General features: G+C 35.7%; 1 protein-coding gene across 7 annotated transcripts in view; it reads left to right on the top strand.

Annotated features, from left to right (window-relative positions):
* The window catches only part of CCSER2 (coiled-coil serine rich protein 2), a 120,659-nt gene that overhangs the window by 95,449 nt on the left and 2,052 nt on the right, over positions 1-23,158 (top strand). For 5 of the 7 annotated variants that reach the window (XM_072971186.1, XM_072971187.1, XM_072971189.1 and 2 more), the window contains one exon: positions 1,387-1,476. In XM_072971186.1, coding sequence (XP_072827287.1) covers positions 1,387-1,476 — 90 coding nt within the window. Of the gene's footprint in view, positions 1-1,386; positions 1,477-12,005; positions 12,091-23,158 lie in introns of all 7 variants that reach the window. The other 2 variants (XM_072971188.1, XM_006213094.4) reach the window with 1 other exon arrangement.

The raw sequence follows: 23,158 nt of genomic DNA, 5'->3' as shown, positions 1-23,158 counted from the left end.
CAGAATCTGTCAGCAATAAAGAATGCACATGGAGAGTGAATGATTTGGGTAGTTGTTTTCTATCTATTGAAATGTCACTAAAAACCAGATTTTCTGAATTATGGAAAATTCAAATATTTGCTGATTATTTTCTTCAAATGTTAGCACATAGCCATAGAAAGGAAATTATTTCTGGAATTGGTAGCAGTCAGGATAGAATAATTAATGTGCTTACATTAAGATAAATGTTCTATATTATCTTTTTTCTTTACATACCTCCCATATATGTTAAAAGTTAAGTCCTATTATATTGAATTCCAAGAGACTAAGTTGATCTGCTTATATGTTGAATTTTGTTTCAATGACTGTCCCATTTTTTGGAATGGGAAGTATGTGTGTACTCCAAGGAATGGAAACGTGTGTACAATAGATTTTTGGTTTTGATTAGATTTTATTTCGATTATGGAAATTGGGATGATTTGATTGCAATTAGGAAAAAAATTTGAATATTGGTAAGTATTGTAAAAATAGAAACTTACAATTTTAACTTGATGCAATAGTCAAGAATTTGCTATGTAGGTTTTCCTACAAGAAAATATATTTACCTACAGTGGGATTATTTGACAAATAACATGGTTAAATTCCAGCTTCAGACTAAGGAGGAATTCTCATTATCTAGCTTTTCATTTTTTTAAAAAAAAATTGGTATTTATTTGAGAGATCATAATTTACACAATAGGTACATTACTTTGTGTTGTGTAAATGACTAAGTGAGTGTGCTCTGAGTGAAGTCATGTGAAGAGGATTCATTTATGAACTGAGATGGTCAGACAGACCTTGTCCAAGGGCAGAGATCCTTCAGAATATTCCAGTTCAGTAGAGTCCACACATCATGAAAGGGGCTTTTAAAAGCATTTCATGGATGAAGAGGCAGCCTTACTTGTGCGCTGGTGATATTTAATATCTAATAGAGTCCATCAAAAATAAATTTAAGAAACTGTGCTGCAGTGACTGTAGTAACATAATAGTTTAGGGAAATATTTGAGGTTTTGCAATTATATTATTTACTATATATTGCTGTATATATTCTACATCTATACACACGTATCTTTAGATATATATACACACACATACATCTATATCTGTATCTATATCTTTATCTATATCTATCATGGATAGTGTATTTTATGGGCAGTGTAAGAGATCGCCAAGGGTAATTTTGACCATTTAAAATTTTAGCCTTACAGGGTGACTCTAAAACCTAATCTGTGAATGAGATGGAGCCTACTTAATAGACACAGATGTTTGCTTTTTTTTTTCAGCTCTCTAAGACCCTGATTACTTTGTTTGTATGTATATGTGTATATGGAGGATTACACCAGTGTTGAAATTTGTGTTTTTGTGCAGGCAACTCGGTGTAACTGCCACCAAAAATCTAAAGAAGAAAAATGCACATATGCTGATAAATATACCCAAACACCCTGGAGAAGAATTCCTGTAAGTAACACACGTTCTTACCCTCTTTTCTTGTCACTTACTATTTTGATGTTTTTGTTCTACTCTTTTTTACTCTAGTAATTTTGAATCTGCCATGGCTGTTAATTTTTTTTTTTAGATAATTTGTTTTTTCTTGTCTCTTAGGTGTTTGTGTACTTTCTAAAGCTTCTCTTCTGTGTCATATAAATGAATGTGCATTTAATAGCTTTTCCATTCTGCATACTGTAGGTCCTTTTATTTGAGTGTCTAGTCTCCCTCTCATTGCATGTATTTTTGAGAGTAGTATTTCCCCATGCCCTAAAAGAAAAGGAAGTTCAGAACGCAGTCTTCCCTCTTTAGCAACATATGGCTCTGAAAATATATGATGTAGCATATTCTTTTTACTTGTTGAGACTCTTCAAATATATTATTGTAGTTATTCAAATAAATGCTGAGATACAGACTGTAAAGGTTATATTTTAGGTGTAGTTAGGATAAGGAACAGTGTCTCCTGAACAATAGAAAATAATCGTGCATTCTGTGCTTCTTTGTTGTTTTTCAAAACTACTACATCTCAAAACATATTTAGTGCTAAAAATACACTTTCTGAACTCAGTTCAGGATGTACCTGAGCCAGAGAATCACCATGGCCTTCAGTCATCATTATCCTATGGTGCCAAGTAATAGCTATTTCTTGGTAGGAGAATGCCTCATAAGCCAGCCTTGACTTTTCTTTTGCTTTATTTTAAGCAGTGGAATCTTAGTAATACAAATGAACAGGAAATTATAATGGTTAATGCAATCAACAATCCGATTTTTAAAACTTAGCAATGGGTCTTTAAAGTTTATAAAATACTTCTTTTAAAGTAATAAGTAGTTATTTTTTGTGTGCTCTGTATAAAGTATGATGCCAATAATTAACTTATTCAACAAAAGTTTAGTGACCCTCTCCCCTCTCATCAGTTATTAGACTCTTGAAGTAGAAGTGAGAAATTGAGAAAGAAAATACATGGACGAGTAAGGATTCCTCCATTAGCAAGTGCTTATTAAAGGAGCTGGTGATGTGATATAAAGTGCAGAAAGTTCTGTAAGTCTGAAAGGTTTGGGAAAGCCTGGGTGAAAGAATCGAGCTTGGTGATGAAGGTGAAGGTAGTAGTTGAATCACAGAAAACAAAAAACGTCCATAGACAGAGATGAGTTCCAGTTCTCTTCATCAGCATTCTTTCCATAGAATTTTCTGTGCTATCCAGTGCAGTAGCCACTAACTACACCTGACTATTGAATACTTGAAAATGGGTTAGTGTGACCGCAGAAGAGAGTTTTAAATAATATTAATTGTAATGAATTTAAATGTAAATAGCTACATATGACTAGTGTATACCGTATTAGACAAAGCATCTCTAGAGTTAATGATGAAGTCGGCTTAGATGGATACAGGAAAGCTGCCTGGAGGAGTAAGTAAAGGGGAAGTCAGTGAAGGCAAGTTTTGGAAGAAATGAAGGAAAATAAAAAAAGATGGAGTTGATATTTAGGTAGTGGAATGAGTTGTAGGAAAAGATGGTCCTTCAGAGGAGAGTGAATAAGTCTGCCTCTGACCAAATATTCTCATCTGAGGGACAGAACAGCCAGATAAAATGGTGCATTTCACCATAATGTGAAAAGAATAACAGCATGGAAGGTGCCTAGTCATTAACACAAAAATAGTTGAAGAGCCCGGGAATATGTAGGAAGATGGTGACCATGTGAGAGGTAAGGATTCACTTCAAACATATAAACTTATAAAACTTTATTTTAAAGATAATGTGGCATTATTGACCCAAGCATGTTCTTATAAGTAGCAATATTTTGGATTGAATTTTAAATATTGTTTTAAAAGCATTTAACATCAGTATTTGAAGATTTGAATAATTATCTTGCACATTAAGTAAATTCTAAATTTTCATGATGTATACTTTTACAGAGCATTTGTTTGAACTTAAATTAACTAGAGAAGCCAAAATACCAGAAAACATTTCTAGACTCACACCATCAAAACTTATTTATGCCCTTGAATCTCAAAGGAGAGATTGCAAGATGGACCCAAAGTGTTCACATAATGACACAAGCCAGCCTTAACCCCGGCCCCTCCTGAGTTTTCCTTGGCTACTGGCCTCTCGTCTTCCCCCATGAGACAAAAACTGAGTAAGGAATAAACACAGTTTTATCGGTATCAGTCGGAAAGCTGCCTGTCAGGTAAAATTCAGATTGTGCACAATTTGATCTGATGCCAATTTTCTCTCATATTTTAAGAACTAACATAAATATATATGTATTTTTATATATATATATATATGTGTGTGTATATATATGTATATATAGCAAATGAGTGAAGAAAGATGATTTTACATAAATTTTAAATACTCTGTTGGAATTAGCTTCTAGTACTGAATTAAAGATTAATTCACATAGCATATTTAATAGATAGGAATAAAATTTATATAAATTCAAGAATTGGAATATGGTCAGCATTATTTGCAATTCTTTGTGCTTAGAATTAGGTTCTCATGCCTCAAATTTATTGGATCATGCATGTATTTCAAAATATCATAGTCAACTGTGTTCTTGTTGTAACTATTTATAAAATAGAAAATAGTGAATCAGAAAAATTTACTGTAGACATATCACAAAAAACTTATCAACTGTTTATAAGTTGCAGAGGAAAAGGAATTTCCCTAGTCCTAGCAGTCATGATATATGTGCTAGCAAAGAATTCTGCTCCTTTTTTTTGTCCTTGCCTGGGAATTGAGATGAAATGTTAAATGAAAGGAACAGTATAACCGAAGGATTTGTCTCAGGTCCTCTCTCCTAAGTCCTTTTTCTCTCAGACCTCATGCCCTTCTGATTTGGAAGCAGGCAGCATCATTGCTTAATTTTTATGTGAGATTAATGTCCTGACTTTGATGTGCCATGTCTCCCAATTGAAGAGAGATTACATATTTATATATATTTCCAAAGGGAATTAAGGGATTTATTTCTTTGCAAAGATCTTTTATTTGTTTATATTCACTGTTACTTATATTTAAAATATGCCACTGTAAGTATTCTAAGTGTAAAATATATATACACACGCTTTGGTGTATGAATACATGATATTTATGACACTGTCATGCAGTTATTTTTGAATCGTTTAATCTATGTTAGACATTGACCACTAAATGCGGCCTGTGTTTCAGTGAGCTAAATGCTGATAGGAACCATCTTTGTGCTGAGACATCACATTCTAGTATGCATGTGTGTATGACAACACACCAAGAATTCTCTTATGTGTGTTTTTACCCTGGATTTTACAAACAATAGCAACTGAAACCAGTAACTGAAAAATTGAATTGGTTTTCAAGGCTAGGAACAAATTAAGCATGGATATTAGAGCAGATGAAAGATTTATGTGGTCATAAATTTAAGGGTATCTAAATATGTGTCCTCTAATACCAATACCAGCACTAAAGTAGGTGTTTTTGGAACTTAGTTTAAAATATCCACTGAAAGAAGCAAAGTTTGTTTGCTCAGCAGTTAGAAAACAAAAGACTGTACATCGAGGGTGTAGGCAGGACGAAAAGGGATTTTACTCTTAGAATTTAATGTTAGCCAGTGAGAACTGAATGATCCTGTTAGCTTTCCAAAAAGCAGCAGGATCAGATCAGTCTTTCAGAAGAAATTAACCATGTTTCATTAGGGTAATAAAAGAAGTAAAAGTTGCTCCTCTTTTAGTCTGTGCTAGCAGTGATAATCTATTAGCCCTTTATTTGCTGGAACATTGTAACTTTTCTTTTCCTTAGGTAATTACAGAAACATTTTTACAGATGTTTTAGAAAATTACCATTTTTAAAATGTCAGATGTAACTAAGTTTTTTTTTCCTAGAGAATCTCTTTAGTATTATGCTCAGAGAGTTCCTTCAAAAAGTTACATTGACATTCCTGATATAGCAGAAAATAATACCATTTCTCTTACCTAGTCCTAAAATTTCTAAACAAATAGCTGTCCTGATCATTCATTCATTCATTCATTCAGAGCGGTGAAGTGTCAGTTACCCTCAGCCACAGCCCACCAGGAATATACCTGTGAAGCAAGGTGGGTGGATTACTTGTTGCAGCAGAAAGAACACGCATCAGGAGGAATGATCTCAAATGTGTGTCAGAAAGAAACTTTCATAGGATTTGAGCTTTTCTTGGGTGATTTGAGGGAGGGTCCGAGACAGCAGGGGTTTGCTCAGATTAGATACAATCAGAAAATAGGAAAGTCCAGGATATGTTGTGGATGGCACAGTGTGACCTTGCTTTTGTCTGTACTTAAAATCATGAAGTGATCTTGTTTTGTTTCATGTTACCATGGTCTCGGAGTAACCTTGGTATTCTGTGAGATTGCTTGTGAGATCACTGGGCACTGGGGACTGCTTGTTATATTTCTCAGAAGGAATATCTGGGCATGGATTAAATAAACATTTACCAAGTAGATGAAATCTCTTTTGCTATTAAATCTAACATTTGAATTACCTCTGTGTTGTTTTAAATCACTTACTATACTTTGCCATGTTTTAGCGTAGCTGCTGCTGCTGGTGGTGGTAGTAATGGTTATATGAGAATATTATGAGAAAAGAGAGAAGTTGGAGAGTTACACTTGGATCACATTATGGAGGGACCTAGTTGTTAGACTGAGAACTGTCAACTTAATTCTGTAGCCAGAAGGTTCGAGCAGGCTCCAAGCTTAACTATATTTTGCTACAAGAAAAGTAACGTGAGAGGAGAAACTGTCTTGAGGCAGAGGCTGTCTCATTCCTTCATGTGTTCTTAGTCATCTAGCATAGAGCTTGGCAGGAATGAATCAATCCCAGTGAGGACAGACTGGAGGTAGGGAAAACTATTAGATCGTTATAATAGCCCAGGCAAGAGGAGATGAGGGCTGACCTATGATTTTTGATCTTTCATGGTGACGGAGAGATCACTGAGGCAGAATCTGTTGTCTTGATAAAGTGCATAGATGAAAAAGATGCGATGAATGGAAAAAAGATGAATATAAGTTATCAAATGTGGATGACTGGGAAGGTGACATGTCAGTTACGAAAACAGAAGAACCCAGAGAAAAGATTTTACTAGGGAAGAAAACTGCTCAAGATTTTAGATGTATATTTTGATCCCTTGAATTTAAGATTCTGGCAGGATAAAAGGGTAGAAGAGTTTGAATATGTAGGATGGGAACTTGAAAGGTTTAGGAGAAGTTAGATACAGATGTAGATTCAAAATGGGGATGGGCTGGGGGCTTGAATGTATGGAAGACAGAAATCTTTAGTAATAGAGTTTCATCCACTAAGAAAGTTCAGTGCTACAGTGCCAAGTGCCACAGACCCTTTTGGGAGCAAGACCGTTCCAAGAGGCTTTCTAAGCTCTCCCAGAAGAGGAAGACACGAGCAAACTCATCCTCATGAATCAGGAAACGTTTCATCTCTTCAGTGCTAAGATAAAAATTCTCCATCCCCTAACTTCAAGTGGTAACGCACATCTGTTCTCATCTCTGCTTTAAGAAAAAGCAGCTGCTGGGGGAAGAGCTGCAAGTGTTCTGGAGGACTTGGCTCACAGTTCTTTATTTTCACCCCCGCTGGGTTAGAGTTCACGGAAAGGTGTTTTTATGTGAAGACTCGGCCTCTGTAGGCTTTATCTTGAGAGAAATGTAATTTCCTCTAAAACCCTAAGTCCGGATGCTCCTGTTTTTTATGTTTTCTTGCTCCTTTTTGTTTGTGTGTGTGTGTGTGTGTGTGTTTTGTCCCACCAGGTTTAAGCGTAACTAGAATATTATGCATATGGTTAAATTATATATCAGATACTCTGTTCTCCTACAAGTAGATTTTTTCCCCTTGTATGTGATGTTTTCACATGTATACCTCCTACCTTTTTCTTTTTTTTAATGTATACAGCCACTGTGGTTTCTCTAGCAGAAAGCATCTCCTATCTACCATTTCATCTTAAAAGTCATCAGAAGATTTAAAGTAGACTCAAATGAGCAAAAGATTCTTTCCTGGGCAGAGCTTAAGGGATCTTCGTGGCATTAACTAAGAAAGAAGTATGCATTCTCCTGCCCTCTAGTGCTCCAGTATGAATATAATGTGAGCTACATAGATAGTATAAATACTTTAGTACCCAAATTAAAGTAAGAAGATACACGCAAAATTAATTTTAATAAAATATTTTATTTAACCCAATAGTACCATTTGATATATATAAAGATGATATTGACATATATTACATTCCAATTTTTTGTTTGTTTTTGGTGCTAAGTCTGACATCTTGGGTGTATTTTACATTTATGGTACATTTCAGTTCATACTCTCCGTATAACTCCATGTAGCTGCTAGTAACCATATTGGACAGTGCAGCTCTGTATGGAAGTCATTGGGTTTGGCTTAAAACCCGAACTAAGTAGTAGGAATTAACAACAACAAAAATTCCTTCAGCTTTTAAACCATAGGTCATTTATTCATTCATTCAGTGAACGTTGACTAGTTTTTTCCTGTATTTCCATCCCAGTGCTATGAGGGCTTTGGATACTAAATCAAAAGTGTTGCTTGATTCTTAGTTTATGATTCTCATGGACAGATAGCAAAGTGTAAGTCAGATGATAGGACAGTGAGGCCTTTTTTCTGGACCAGAGGATGGTGGGTTTGTCTTCTAGACGTGGGGACTAGACCTTCTGGCTCTCAAATCTGTCTTCAGAGTGCCATGACTTCCAGCAGTCTTCAGTCCAACACTAGTGTATTCCAGCGCTCACTGCTGGAACAGATGTATCCAACTGGGAACATTTTCATTCTTTGCTAATGCTGTCTTTTTGCTCAAAATCACGTTTCCTACCCTCTTCTTACATCTTATAAATCATTCGTCTTCTGAGTTTCTAAACTAGGGTCTTCCAAGTTCTCTTTTTGTAGAAACACTTCCAGTAGATACGGAGCCCTGGGGAGCCAGCACATGCTGTTTCTTAGTGCTAGTGTTGCTCAGATGTCTGCTGTCTCTCAACTTGCCTGGTCTCAAGGTTAATTAGACATATTTTATAGCTATTTCAGTTGTGTTCCCCCTCCCCGCCCCACTATTGAAAGGAATACATAATCTTTTTATTACCAGGGAAATTACCTTTAGTTTTATAGGGATGAGAAGGTCCTTAAACATGTTTTCCTTCTTTCCCCAAGAAAATATGATCCTACCAATATAATTAATATTTCCAACAATTTTCCACTATATTACTCTAATGTGTATTACATTTTTATTCCTCTATTTTTTTTTACTTTTTATTTTAAATTCTTATAGATGCTAGGAAGTTGCAAAAATAGTACAGAAAGATCCTTTGTGTCCTTCACCCAGTATCCCACGATGGTTAGTTACATTTTGTATGAGTATAGTACATTATCAAAACTAGGAAATTGACATCAGAGTATGTATAGTTCTGTGCCATTTTATCACTTCCTGCAACCACAACCATATGTAAGATACAGAACCATTGCACCACTACAAAGTTCCCCTTGTGTGCTGCCTTTTAATAGTCACAACCACTTCTTCACCTACCATTCCTAGCCCCTGGCAACCACTAATCTGTTTTCCATATCTGTAATTTTGTTATTTCAATAATTTTATGTAAATGGTGTTATGCAGTGTATGAACTTTAGAGATTGGCTTTTTCACCCTGCATAACACACTGGAGATCCATCCAAGTAGTTGTATCTATTAGCAACTTGTTCCTTTTTATTGCCGAGTAGTAGTCCTGAATATGGATATTCCACAGTTTGTTTAGCCACTCTCTATTGATAGACCTTTTGGTAGTTTCCAGTTTGGGGCTATTACAGATAAAGCTGCTAGGAATGTTTGTGTAGAGGTAAATTTTCATTTCTCTGGGATAAGTGCCCAGTAGTGTGATTTCTGGGTCACATGGTAGCTGTATGTTTAGTTTTCAAAGAAACTGGGAAACTGTTTACCAATGCAGCTGTGCCATTTTTGATTCTCATCAGTGTTATATGAGTGATTCAGTTTCTCTGCATCCTCACCAGCATTTAGTATTGCGATTTTTTTTTTTTATTTTAGCCGTTCTGGTAGGTATGTAGAGATATCTCGTTGTTTTAAGATTCTTAGGTGCTTATGGTATATGTCCAGGCCTGGCAGATGTTTTATCTGCATCTCTAGATAAACACAACAACTTGTTTTAATTTAGTTTGAATCAGTAAACAGAGTCTGCTGTGTGCTGGGGACTGTTAGGCAGAGAATATGGGGGCGTTTAACATTCTTTAAGTGCTTGTCAGATTTTAGATATTCTTACAGATACTTCCCCTTAAATTATTTTAAAAAGCTAATGATTTAGCAGGGAGACAATTTAATACAAAGTTGGTTGTTTTAAATGCTGTATAAGTAGAGTTATACAGTTACAGGATAACAATGACTCTGGAGTAGTGATAAGAACAGACATGTGAGCGACTGAATTACAACAAACAAGAGTGCGACTTTTCTTAGAGATGAACCATTCTGTCTTAGTTTGTTCAGGAAGCTATAACAGAATAGCATAGACAAATTGGCTATAAACAACAGAAATTTGTTTCTCATGGTTCTGGAGGCTAGGAATTCCGAGATCAAGGTGCCGGCAGATTCAGTGTCTGATGAGGGCCAGCTTCCCGATTCATAGACAGCCATCTTCTCCCTGTGTCCTCACCTGTTGGAAGGGGTGAGGGGGCTCTCTGGGATTTCTTTTACAGGGCACTAATTCTATTCATGATGTTCCACCCTCATGATCTAATCACTTCCCAAAGGCCCTACCTCCAGACCATCACACTGGAGCAATAGGTTTCAACACACAAAATTCGGGGGGACATAACTCCATCTATAGCACATTCCAATCCTGCATCTTACAGATGAAGAGACTGAGATTCAGAGAAGATCAGGGGCTTTCTCAAGTTTACAAGGCTTGTAGAAGATCAAGGAAAAACACAGTTCCCCTGGCTCCCAGTGTGTACTATTTCCATAAACCTCCAGAGAGAACTTATTTCTTTGAGAAGGAACTCTTGACTACTGGTTTAGCCTATGTGCAAAATATCCCTATCTGAAAATTTCTTTATCCAGTGCAATGAGGTAGAAACTGACCCTGGTGAAAACTCAGAGGGAGGGAAATACACGCTCTTCTTGGTTGAGGACTTGCTTTGTGTAAAGGTATTGAACTAAAACCTCTCTGAAACAGCAGAATGGAGTTGTATCACATAACACCTGTGGAGAGCACCTCAGGTCATCACCCTATTAAGTATTTTCTAATGTCTCTTCATAAACATCCATGGCTAAATAAGAGAATAAAGTACAATAATTTCAAAAGACAGCATCTCTGTTTACTAGGATGCTCTAAAGATTATTAATTTTATTTAGTTTCTTGTAGCTATTTGTTCCCTTCATCAGCATAGAAAATGGATTTTTTTTTCTTTTGGCTTTTATTTTATACTGAGCAATGTAGGATTGCTCTTACAGTTAAAGAAGTGTCTGATTATACTGAAACTGAGAGGCAATGTGGATACAGGGGTAGAAAAAAGTTTTTTATTTGGACCAACATTCCTGAACTCTCTAAACACCAACAAAATATGTTTGTAATCTTCTAATACATCATTTCTATGTCCGATTAATTGGTCTGAAAAATTGTGCATACTTTATTTTGCAGACTGAACTGAGTAGGATGGTGATTTACAGGCTCGTTTTTCCTGATGCTCATGAACGTTTCTATAGTGTTATGTGTGGGTAGGTCTCGTCAGCGAGGAGGCTAGGAACAGAAAGACAGGAAACCCAGTCTTACTGTATTTGTGTACCACCGAACAAATTCTTACTTGAAGACTCAGTTTTACCTGGAAAGTGGGGAAATTGAAGTAAATGATATATCAGTTGTATTCCATTTCTGATAATCTAATTAAAATAAGTAAAGCTAAGAAGCCACAAGTTATTAGAATTAAAAAGCTTGCATGTGTGACCTGTGGCCTGTATGTCACATTCTTGATAAAGTACTCACTCTCGCAGCATCCTAAGTCTTTTGAATGCTCTGTTGGTTCTGCTATTTCAGCTAATGTTCTTTATTTTACCTGCTAATTCTCTGAAAACCTATGATTTAAAAAAGAAATAAAAATTTTTTGTATGATAATTTTTTACTACCTGGTTTATTATATTTCTGGTTAACACCTACAGTCTTTTAAATGCTTTCATTTTTTTTTTCAAAACACTGGAATCTGCTACTTTAAAGAGATAATGTGATGATAAATGTATGTCAGAAAAAAATATATTATTTCTTATTAACTACAAATATTAGAGAAAAATAATTTGTTTTCTTAAAGTATATGAAAAAACTAGGTTTGGATTATGATGTATTTTTAGTAATTTGGTCTGCTTATATTTTAAAAAATGAAGTGTGTCTTCTCATTAACACTATTGCTGTGTTATTTTTTTAAAGTGTGACTGTGGTTTCTCTATTTTTCGGTTCCCTTTTTTATTATACTTCCCTACCCCCATCTCTCTCTGCACAGGGTGGGTATTCTGCTCCCTCCTTCTCTCCTTGGCAGGGCTCCTTCCAAGGGACCCCACGGACTGTTCCGCCGCACCGCAGACAGAGTGAGTCTGTGTCTCTCACTCCTATCCTGCTCTGGCTCCCCGTTCATGGTGTTCCCCTTCTGCATGACTTGTCTCTCCCCAGCGCCTCCTCTCCTGTCCAGAGTGACCTGCAGGCACGTGCTAAACCAGCAAGCACTCCCTGGGCTCTCCTCTCTTAATTAACACTTCCTTTGACTGCATGTAAACGAACTTCTACTTAGAGCCTTAGGAAAGCTATCTGAAGTTAATTTCATCCTAATGCTATTTAAACCTATTGCCAGTGACCCTGGACCTACTGCCATGCATCTGTCTTTAATACATTTTCGTTTTTCATGACCTTGAGATACATGAATAAAAATTGTTATTTTTATCTAGTCATGTTAAAAATGTATACACTGTCTGCAGTAGTATAATGGACAGATGCATACTGGTTAGGGAGCAGGCTTACTAGACCATTGCACATTTCTTTAAATATTGCCTAAGCAAGAGGCTTTGACTGCATTTCACTTTCATCTAATAGAAAAATCTTTTAAATCATTTTTCAAGGGTGTTTTTTTAACAACTAATGTGTCTTTGTAATTTATCAGCTGCTTTACAGTACAGAAGAAATGACTTTTGAATATGCATGGTTTACTAACATTTCTAATGATTTAGTAATTGTTTGACTTAAAAATTTTTTTGTTTGCATTAAATCTGCTTTCCAGTGTTTATTATTTTGTGTTATGTACTTAAGTATACCTGGTAAGTTGATTATATTTTATCTTTTTTGAAAAGTCACCCCAAAAAAGCTAATATTAATGAAAAAGAGATAGAAATATTACCAGTCACTTTTCTTCATGGGTTTGTCCTGATTGTGATTCATACCAGGTTTTTCATAAACTATCCTTATCCAAATAAGGTGGAGTATCAGAGGTGCAAAAGGGGGAAATTTTAAGCAGTTAAAATTTTTAAATGCGGTTTATTCAAGTAAAAATTTATTTCTTGAATTGGTCAATTATGAGGTTATCAACGTGCATTTGAGACAGGGTTTGAAGTTTATTTTTTGGCCATTGTATCTTCCCTTCCCTTTTGTACTGTTTTAAAGAACAGTGGAATGGAGCATTTGCATAGATTTTTATATCAAGTTTTATATATTTAGCAGCAAGTTAATTTGTTGAGTGGAAGCAGTCCTCCCCTTTCCTCCTTTTCCACCTCCTGCTACCTTTGTAAATTGTCCTTTTTACTTCTCTTATTTCAATTAAGTTGCTTTCTTTTCTCCTCTATTTAAAGATGGCTAGCACATAAAGAGTTATACTAAATTGCTAGTGAAATAATCTGAATTTCAAAGGGCAGTTATAACACATGTATTCTTAGGTTTGTAGCCAGTACCCAGCATGGTTGACATTTTTACCTCAGATTGACACACGTACCTTCAGTTTTCTGAAGTGACCAGAGCCAGTCACTTTTAGTCCCTGTTCTTTTTCCTCACCATTCCTCTCCTTTGTCCCTCCCCTCAGCTAGCTGTAATCTGGAATTGAAATGTAAAGTTAATTATTCAGTATTACAAATAGTTTTAGACTTATTTTTAAAATGTGTTTGCCAGAAACACCTGTTTCACCAGTTTATTTCTATAGCTTTAAAATTTTGTTCCTCACATGAGTTACTGGCACTCTATTTTCAAATACTCCTTTTCTCCTTTTTTTTTTTTTAATTTCCAAATATGAAGCAGCACTGTGTGTCCTTTAACACTACTGTCAAGACCTGTCTTTCTAGCTTTTCCAGATCAAACCTTCTTTCTCTGCAACTCCAAGTTAGCACAAAGAAAGTTTTGGTTCTCCCGAGTCTGGATGTGTTGGCCACCTAGGAGACGATATATACATGGGAATGTTTCCCTGGGTAAGTTCTCATGGCTTACGCAGCTAAGAGAACTCGCCCCGAGGCTTGATCCTTGAGGCTTACAGGACTCTGTGCAGAGTGAAACTGGGGGACTTGTTCACAGCTTTTTGACCGCTCTTACTGAGCTTCGAAGATTCCTTTAGAGGAGAAATATGTTTAAACTACTATACTATTTTGAATTTACCCTGAAAACACCTGGAGTTTACTAGTACTACTGTTAATAATAATAATTATTGTTATTATAGTGATAAAGTATAGAGAAGGAGGAGGTATGAAATGATAACAGTAAATCCAGTAGTTTTGTCAGAGGATTTTGGAATAGGTTTCCCCTTTTCCTACTCTAAACTTTTACACATTCACTGAAATAACATATGTCTCCACGTTTAGTCAATATGTGATTTTTAGTGCTGATTTTAGAGAGGTTAATTCTGTAAGTGATGGTAGGTAGTTGAGAGTCCTCCTACATTACCGTGTTTCAATAGTAAGTTCTTTCTGATGCCCTCTGGAGCATCAACTGAAGTGGGCTGTTTTTTTGTTTTGTTTTGTTTTTTTGTAAATGCAGAATCCAGGTAAGCTTGGCTGTTAGTCTTCAGTAAGGCAGTCTTATTTTTGGTTTTGTTTTTAAAAATGTATGAGAGTAGCAGACCTAACACAGGCCTAAAAAGATACCCTGTTGTAGACATTGTAGAGAGTGAAATAACTAATGTTTATGGAGACTGTTTGGCCCTGGTCACTCCAGAAAGCTGCAGTGGCCAAGGATGTTCTTGGTGAATTTAAGAATAACTCTTAAAAAAAAAAAAATGGAGTTAAAAGAAAAATGTTGGTCTTTAAGTATAATTTTTTCCTTCTCAGAAAATTTTGACTTACATTTCTTCTCTCAGGCATTGCTAGTCTCAACTTGATGCTTGTCTTCCGGTTTCAAATTAAAATTTTCTCTAGGTTAGCAGGAAATATCCATATTTAGACATACAGGGGTCTCCCTTTTGTCAGAAGGCACTTCAACTTCTGTTCAAATTAATTTAACTGGCATTTTGTTTAGTCTTTCTAATTTCCAACTGTGTAAAATTAGGAATGGTAAATATAACCTACCTCACAGTAGAAAAAAATTAATAAAAATAATTACTTTTGGCAAGTTAAAGCCTTAGTGGTAATCTCAAATGACATTTCTTGCCAGAGCACATGCAAGTATCTAGGAATACTTAACTTTTCAAAAAGTATATTTTGAAATAACACTTATTTCTTATCATGCCTAAAGAGATTTTTAAATTTGCTCTTAAACATCTTGCTTGGAAGAATTTAGAAATCTTACTTACCTTTACCTTTCATGTGTAGTAATTTAAATCGCAAGAAAAAAGTGTTTAATAATAGCCCAACAGTTTCTTGATGCAGTGTTGCCTGATTCCCAAATTTATATTATAATAATAACTAATTGTATTCACCAGAATTATATTAAGAATGACAATTATATTGTCTTATATTTTTCCTCCTCGTCTTATAACCTTCAGGGATTGTTTCACAAACCTTTTTGACAAATGACACAAATTCATTTTACATCATAACCCAGTATGTATTTACTGAATGAAACTATGTATTTACAACCCAACACACATGTGTGTATATATTTAAAATTCAGATAAAAGATTCATGAAATAGTACTTTCTCTTAGGACATATGATACTCTCATATTTTCTTCTCGGTTTTTTTGTTTTGCTTTTGCTTTTTTTTCACATAGCATCATTATGTGAGCATTTTTCATATAGTAAATATTTTTGGAAACATTTTAATAGCTGTGTGATAATACATCATCATGTGATATATGATTTATTTCATCTTTTCCTGTTGATTGACATTGATATTGTTTCCATTTTCCCCTATTAAATAGAGATACTGTTGCAGTGCAGTTTATTCTTGTGTACAAATCATTGTCAGCACTGGAAGGATGGTTCTTAATTAAAGGGTGTGTGCTGTCTAGAGATGCTTGATGTGTATTATTGAGCTGTCAAACATGCTCATAAGGTATACAGTAACATGGCCCAATCTGATGGCTTCACCATGTGTCTGTAATTAGTTTTATATGTAAGAGTAGCATCAGCTTCAGTGCTTTAATGAGAAGTTAGCTCTGGGGGTGACTTTTCATAAAAATAAAATATTTTTCAGTGAAACGGAAAAGGGTAACTCATAAAAACTGAAGAATTCGATTTTACAGTAAGTTTTTTTTTAGTGTGGTTGATAGAGAATATAGTACTGTGTCTATTTTTGTAGCTAATTCAAGTGCAGATTAGTCATTGGTTAATTGACTAGAAATGTGCATCAAACTCATGGTCCAGGAGGCTGTCCCGTAAATGTAGGCATGGGTTAGTTTCTCTCTCAACACTTTAAAATGATGGGAAACACAGTGATTGCTGTTAACTGTATAAACCTTTTATAACAGTCTGCTCTGCAGATTGTGGGATTGTTTTGTTAGCTGTATTTGTTGCTACATCATAGTGCCTGCAGTTGCCTACTCTGGATAAATACACCATGCATATGGGTCACACCAGTGGAATTGTACTATTACGATGTTATTTAGTGTTTTCTTCCCCCTAAACTATTCTCCACCCCAGAGGTAAATGCTGATGGGCTCCATGTCTTAGAGATAAAGACTTATGAAGATTAAGCGTCTCACACTGGTTAGGCCTGTGTAGTAAATGCTTACTTAAGTCACTGTTACATGATACTTTTTAAAAGCAGTTAACTGATAGCTTAGAAAAGCCATTGAACTTCTTTTTTAAGAAATTATTTGTAATTTGTATTTATCAGTCCGGTGTCTTCCGTAAGTTCTCTGAGATCTAGGGGATAAGAGCATTCCTGGTCCCCAAGAATCCTTGGAAGCTTGATTGGGTTCATGTGAATTACAGAGCAGAATTCTTTGAATCTAGTTATACTAGGGACCCAGCATGTCTTCCGTCTCTATAGTGATCTGTGGAGCCTTGCTTATAATGCAGAACATCATGTTTAAGACATGCATGCAGTTCAGGTTATCCCTTTGAATGCAGCAGCAGTAATAAAAGTAAACTAACACTGAGTTGTGCTTATTGATACTATGCAGGACTCTGAAATTATTAAAAATAATTTTTACTTCCTTTGTAAGAGATTGCATGCAGCTAAACCTTTTTAGATCTTTGGAGTGTGAATATTAATTGTGTCAACATTCTTTTCAATATTTCATTTGGTAAGATTCTTCAAGTGACTGATTCCTTTTAAGGGTAAGAAGTTTTATTTACACTGTTCTGTGGGTATGAATATTTGTATTAACTTGCAAACCACTTGAGCAAGAAAATATAAATCTATTAAAAATATGTTTTCATTGTATAGAAATATGTTAAATAGAATAATAATGCTTCGAAAAATACAACAAGCAAAGCAAATACTGTTGGCTGCTACCCAGTCGTGACGATTCCTTGGTGTTATATGTGGTCTCTGACACCATTGTCCTGTCTTTTTCTTGTCTCTGCTCTCCCATTATGCCATTGGCAAGGAGTTGAGAAGTTAGTCCATTACTTCTCTGACAAAGCGTGGTACAGTACAATTTCAGATTTTTTTCCTACCACCTTCTTCATCATCAGTTTTTTTCTCCCCAGTTTGCATGATGCATGTCAGAGCCTGCATGAAATTACAGGCATGTTACAGATGGCTCCATTTCCATCTTCCTTGTAACCTTTAACATGTATTTAATAATAATGATAAATTTGTATGTACCAAGAAAATAACATTAGGTAATTCCAGTGTCCATTATGCAGTAGCATTATTAAGCTTTAGAACATTTTCTACTTTCTACCTTACACACTTTGACATCTTTTTACCCCATCAGGACTTGATATTTCTCGCTACCATCTTAACTGTTGGTGACTTTAAAACAAGAATGTTTAAAAAACTATTAGTATTTAAAATACTATGAGTATTTTTTCTTATGTTAATTCTAGAAAACTTTGAAGTGGTATGAAACAATGAAGGTGAAGTTTTTCTTAGTGATGAGGGCTAATTTGCCTCTCCTGTTTTCAGTATATTGCCTCCAGTGGGTCACTTGGAACCACGTTTCCCCAGAAATACTGTTCTACAATGCAGCCTGAGTCTGGTGTCTGAGCGTTACACTGTGTAGGACAGATCAGCTAAGCTGGAGATAGGGCATTATCTAGGAAGGTGAACACCTGAGTATTGGCATGGACTCTTCTGAGTTTTAAAAATAATCCTCTGGCTGTATTGCATATTCTGAAAGTCTGTGAACTAATTGGAATTAACGCAAATATCACAGAATAAATTTTTAGTGCTTCATTTTAAAGTCTATCAGTTCAAATTCTATCTTTGCCATTTGCTAAAGTGTGTGAATTTGGACGTACTACCTAAGTTCATTTAACCTCAGTTTACTCTTCTACAAAAAAAAAAAAAGAAAGAAAGAAAAGGACAATACCTTTCACCTAGGGTCTTGGATAATTTTAGAGATCATGCATGCAAAGCTGGAGTTTAGCTATCTACCTTTGGAAAGAAGGGGACGCGTGTTCTTTTACAGTCCAGAGTATAACATTTGTCATGTATTTGCAGTGTGTCAGGCATTACACTAAGCATTTTGTCAGCATGTTGTCACTTATGATTCATAGCAGTTCAATGAGGTATAGGTGCTATTATTATCCTCATTTTACAAGTGATGAAATTCCATCTTACAGTAGTAAGATAATTTACCCAGTATCTCACTGACGGTGATAGAGCCAGAACTCAGACCCAGGTCAAAAGCTGACTGATTCAGTACTGTGTTGTAAGACTTCTTCATGCAGCCACATGTCAGTTCTGTCTAAACATTAAAATGCCTTGCATGTGCTATCTCTGGTTTATATTTCCAGGAGGGCACTTGAGGAACTTTGGCTTCTGTGTCATATCAGATTTTCCTGCTGTGGATTTAAAACATTTAGATGACTTGACATTATTGAAATATGTATTTAGAGCCTAGAAACCTTGTACTCTGTAGCAATTAGTTTATTATAATACAATTAGAGAACTTTCTTTTTTTTTCTCTCTCTTCCAAGATCCAGTCACAAAAGGGCCATGGCTTGAATTCATCATTGTCACACCTTTTAATAATCATAAAGGATATTTATTGAGCAATCTTGATGGTTCTAGGAGGTCCTAAGTGTTTTTACATGTTATAATCATTTTTAATTATTAGAATTAGAAATGAAAAATAGTTGAATGCTTGTCAAGGCAGTTTCCTTAACTCATTTTGTTCAGAAATGTCTAGTCTCCAACTAAAAACCATCTCTGGCATAGCTGGTAGGTCATCATGGGAGGTGCAGGTCACAAAGGGGGGTGCTGTGTTCAAGTTAACATAAAGTGAATCCCTCATGCTGCTTCTAAACATGAATCTTTAAGCTGAGCCCAAACGTACTTGGAGAACACATTTTTTTAACTTTTTTTTTTTTTTGTGGTGGCAGCGGTGGGATTTTTTTAACTTTTTTTTTCTGTGTAATAGTTTTTATTTTTGAGTTATAGTAGGTTTATGATGTTAATTTCTGGTGTACAGCATAGTGATTCAGTTTTATATATATATTCCTTTTCATAGTCTCTTTCATTAGAGGCTATTACAAGATACTGAGTATAGCTCCCTGTGCTGTACAGTAGAAACTTGTTGTTCATCTATTTTATATATAGTAGTCAGTATCTGCAAATCCCGAACTCCCAGTTTATCCCTACCTGCCCCACAACCTGGTAACCAAAAGTTCATTTTCTATGTCTGTGAGTCTGTTTCTGTTTTGCAAATAAGTTCATTTCTGTCCTTTTTTCCGTCGGCGTTTTTTAAAACTTGTTTTTATTTGATTATTAGTGCTGCATCATTGACCCAATAGGGAAGTATTATTTTGATAGTTTATTTTAATCCCTACTAAGTGCCAAATACTGAGAATACCAACTACAACAACAAAAAAATGAATAAAGCACGGTACATGCCTTAAGGAGCTCATAGTCTCCGGTTGTCTCTGTAAGCAGCCCAGAATAGACATTTAAGATCATCACTGAAGATGCCTGTCAACCTCTTGCATAATTATCCAGTAGTGTCTGTTGCTGGCACTCTGACATCTGTAAGCATTGCATCGAGAATTCTCAGGATAGTGTGCTGAAGTATATGTATCTAAGACTTGAAATTGCTCAGTCCAGTTAGCCACACTTAGCTCTTTAAGTCTAGGTCCACATTTTGCAGCTTTAGAGACCAACCTTTCTGCAAGTTGCAAGGGTGAAGTGCTAAAGCTCTACTTATTTGTGACAACAGGGAGTTTCCTGAAGTCCCCTCAGTAGTGGGGGAATTCCTTCTGCCTTCCGAGTCCTGTGGGCTGCTGAGGCTGTGGAATGAATAGGCTTGGGGGCAACTTCCCCACAGGTCTGTTTTGATACAGGGCAGCACCTCATCTTGCATCTTCAAAGCCAGAAACTCAGAACTCATCTTAAATTTCTCCCAAACAGTCACCTTCCTGTCTCACCTTCAAAATCTCTTTCAGTCCTTTCCAGGCCTCCCCCCACCCCCCGATATCCTAGTTTTAAACCTTTGTAATTTGTCACTCAGGCTGTTAGCAGTGGTGTATACTACCTAGCTGTTCTGCTCAACAAACTCATCACCCCCCCAATACATTTCTCACTGATTGCACCAGAGTGACATTCCAAAATATGTGTAGGATCTTATGATTCCTCTGCTTAAAATTCAATAGCGCCTTTCCTCATCTACTGTGCAGAGTCAGAACTAAGCAGCCTGACCTGAGTTCTTTCTTTATGAGCTGGCCCTTGCCTACACTTTCCCACCAGCGTGTGCTTCCCAATTGAGTCTAACAATTTGAAGTTACTATGTTCATACCATGTTCTTTTCTGCTTTTGTGTTTAGCATGTACTCGGCCTCTACCCTGAATGTTCTTCCCTTCTTGTCTACTTTGCAAACTCCTACTCATCTTAAAACTTAGTTCAGATGTTCGCAATTCTTGGATGCCTTCTGTGACCTCTCTAAGCGGGCATATGTTTAATTTTTGTTTCCACATGTTATGCTTTAGACATGGTCTCATTATTTGTTTACCTGACTATCTTCCTCATGAGGCCTCTCAATCACAGGACCAGTATTGTGTTCAGCTTCGTATTTTCTTATACCTGCTACACTGCATGATGTCAGACATTTTTTAAATGAATGAATGGTGGGGGAGGGTATAGCTCAGTGGTAGAGTGCGGGCCTAACATGCATGAGGGCCTGTGTTCAATCCTCTGCACCGCCATTAAAAATAAATAAACAAACAAACAAACAAACCTAATTCCCCCCACCAAAATTAAAAATTAAAAAAAAAAGAATGATTTTTTTTAAAATTCCTTTCTATTGATCTTAGTATCCATAAGAACGTGGGATTTTTCTTTTTAGATATAGAATTCATTCTAAACGAATGTAGTGTAGTAGTGAATGTGGGCAAGATGAATTGTTAATATCCTGTTTTGTATGAACACTGTTGAGTGTTTAGAATTTGGGGAATTGTACTGCAAGCAACAGGCTATGAGAACACATCTCTGCTTTGCTTGCTGGATGTTAAGAGCCAGGTTGTTCAGCTTGCCAGCAAGTAATTAATGACAGTCCGGTCTTTAGTGGGTAACGGTTCTACACTGTCTTGCACATGTCAGGAGTAAGCCATTTCCTTGATCCTCACTAGAGTCATTTCTTGACCTCCTTCAAGAGACTTTTTTCTTTACAGTAGCAGAATTGATTTTCAAACTAGTTTTTAAATAAATAACAAAACAAGACATTCATTTTGGGATAGGGAAATTCATACCACTAAAATAAACTTTTAATAAAAATATATGATCTATATTATTTATTCAGCATTTAGAAACAACTGATTTATTTAATGTAATTAAATGGTAGTATAGACTTTTTTGTACAATTGTTCAGTCTAACTCCTCTCAGACTCAAATTTTTATTATTCTTAAAAACACCTGATTATTTTCTAGTTCTTTAATACTTGATATTGAGCTTTCCTGCACTTAATAGAAGCAGAACATCTTTCTGATACTGTTGAATTTCCATTTAGTTCTCTGATAATCAGTAGTCAGTTGGGTAATATAATTAATCAGAACAGTGCAAATGGGTAATTTATCTACCGTTCACGGTGCCCCTTTTCTGGAGGCTTGATTATCTTAATAATCAGTTTAGTACTTTGTCTTAATTAGAAAATTATACCTTTTTATTATGCTTTGAGCCAGTAGCACAAGTTTATACCTTTTTTTTTTCCTCATGGGCAATAGACAATAACATCATTTAAAAAATTGTCACTGATATTTTCACAGGTCTTAAATTGCTCTAAGATTTTAAACTCAAGACTAGCATCTTGTTTTTAAAGGTGAAAAGAGGTGAAAAGGGAAAACAAGTCCCCACTTAATCAACCAGTTGCTTTTGTACTTTCTTCCTCCTTGGTTGCTTTTCTTTTTCCCTTAGGTAGATTCTGGTTTGCTTAATAGGGTCCTGCTTTATGTTTTTGCTAATCTTTCTGAGGTATATATTGCTTTGACATGGTCAGTTTTTTCTAGGGAACCTCCAGGGAGAGTCTGTTGAATTAATTCCTCGGTGATTTTAGTACCTCTGAGTCATCTATGGTGATACATTGTGAGAATGCCCAGTGACTTTATCTAGGACATTTATCTTGAAGCAAAACCTGAGATGACTTTTTTAAAATACATATTCTAAAATAAGAGTTTAGAGTAACATATTCTGTATGGATTAATTTTTGAGGACTCATTTTCTTGATTTATTATTTTTTTAAATAGCAAGTCAGCCCCATACCATCATGACAACCATCAGTCCACGAGTCAGTAAACTTTGTTCTCAGTCTCTTGTAACCCCTCCAGAACCTAATCCCTGCCTGTTGACTCTGGCAGGGCTAGTCAAGGATGTGAAAAAAGTAGCAAAACACAAATGATGCAGTGTAAATAGATTCACCTTTCCTGTTGGAGAAATTTCTCTTGTTGGAGAAATTCACCTTTCCTGTTGGAGAAATTAGTAGAGATACTGTGTAGATTTGTTTGTAGATTTAGCATAGTAAAAATATTATTAGTAAAAAGTGGTCTCTTAAAAATGTTCACATTCAAAGCCCTTTCTCAAACTTTTTGATATTTTCAGCCCACATTGTTTAAGAGGAAGTATGTGTGAGTGTGTGTGTGTAAATGTGTAGCA

This window comes from Vicugna pacos, chromosome 11, assembly GCF_048564905.1.
Source record: "Vicugna pacos chromosome 11, VicPac4, whole genome shotgun sequence".
Classification (NCBI taxonomy): Eukaryota; Metazoa; Chordata; class Mammalia; order Artiodactyla; family Camelidae; genus Vicugna; species Vicugna pacos.
Note: the sequence above shows the minus strand (reverse complement) of the source record. Positions and strands in the feature narration are given on the sequence as shown.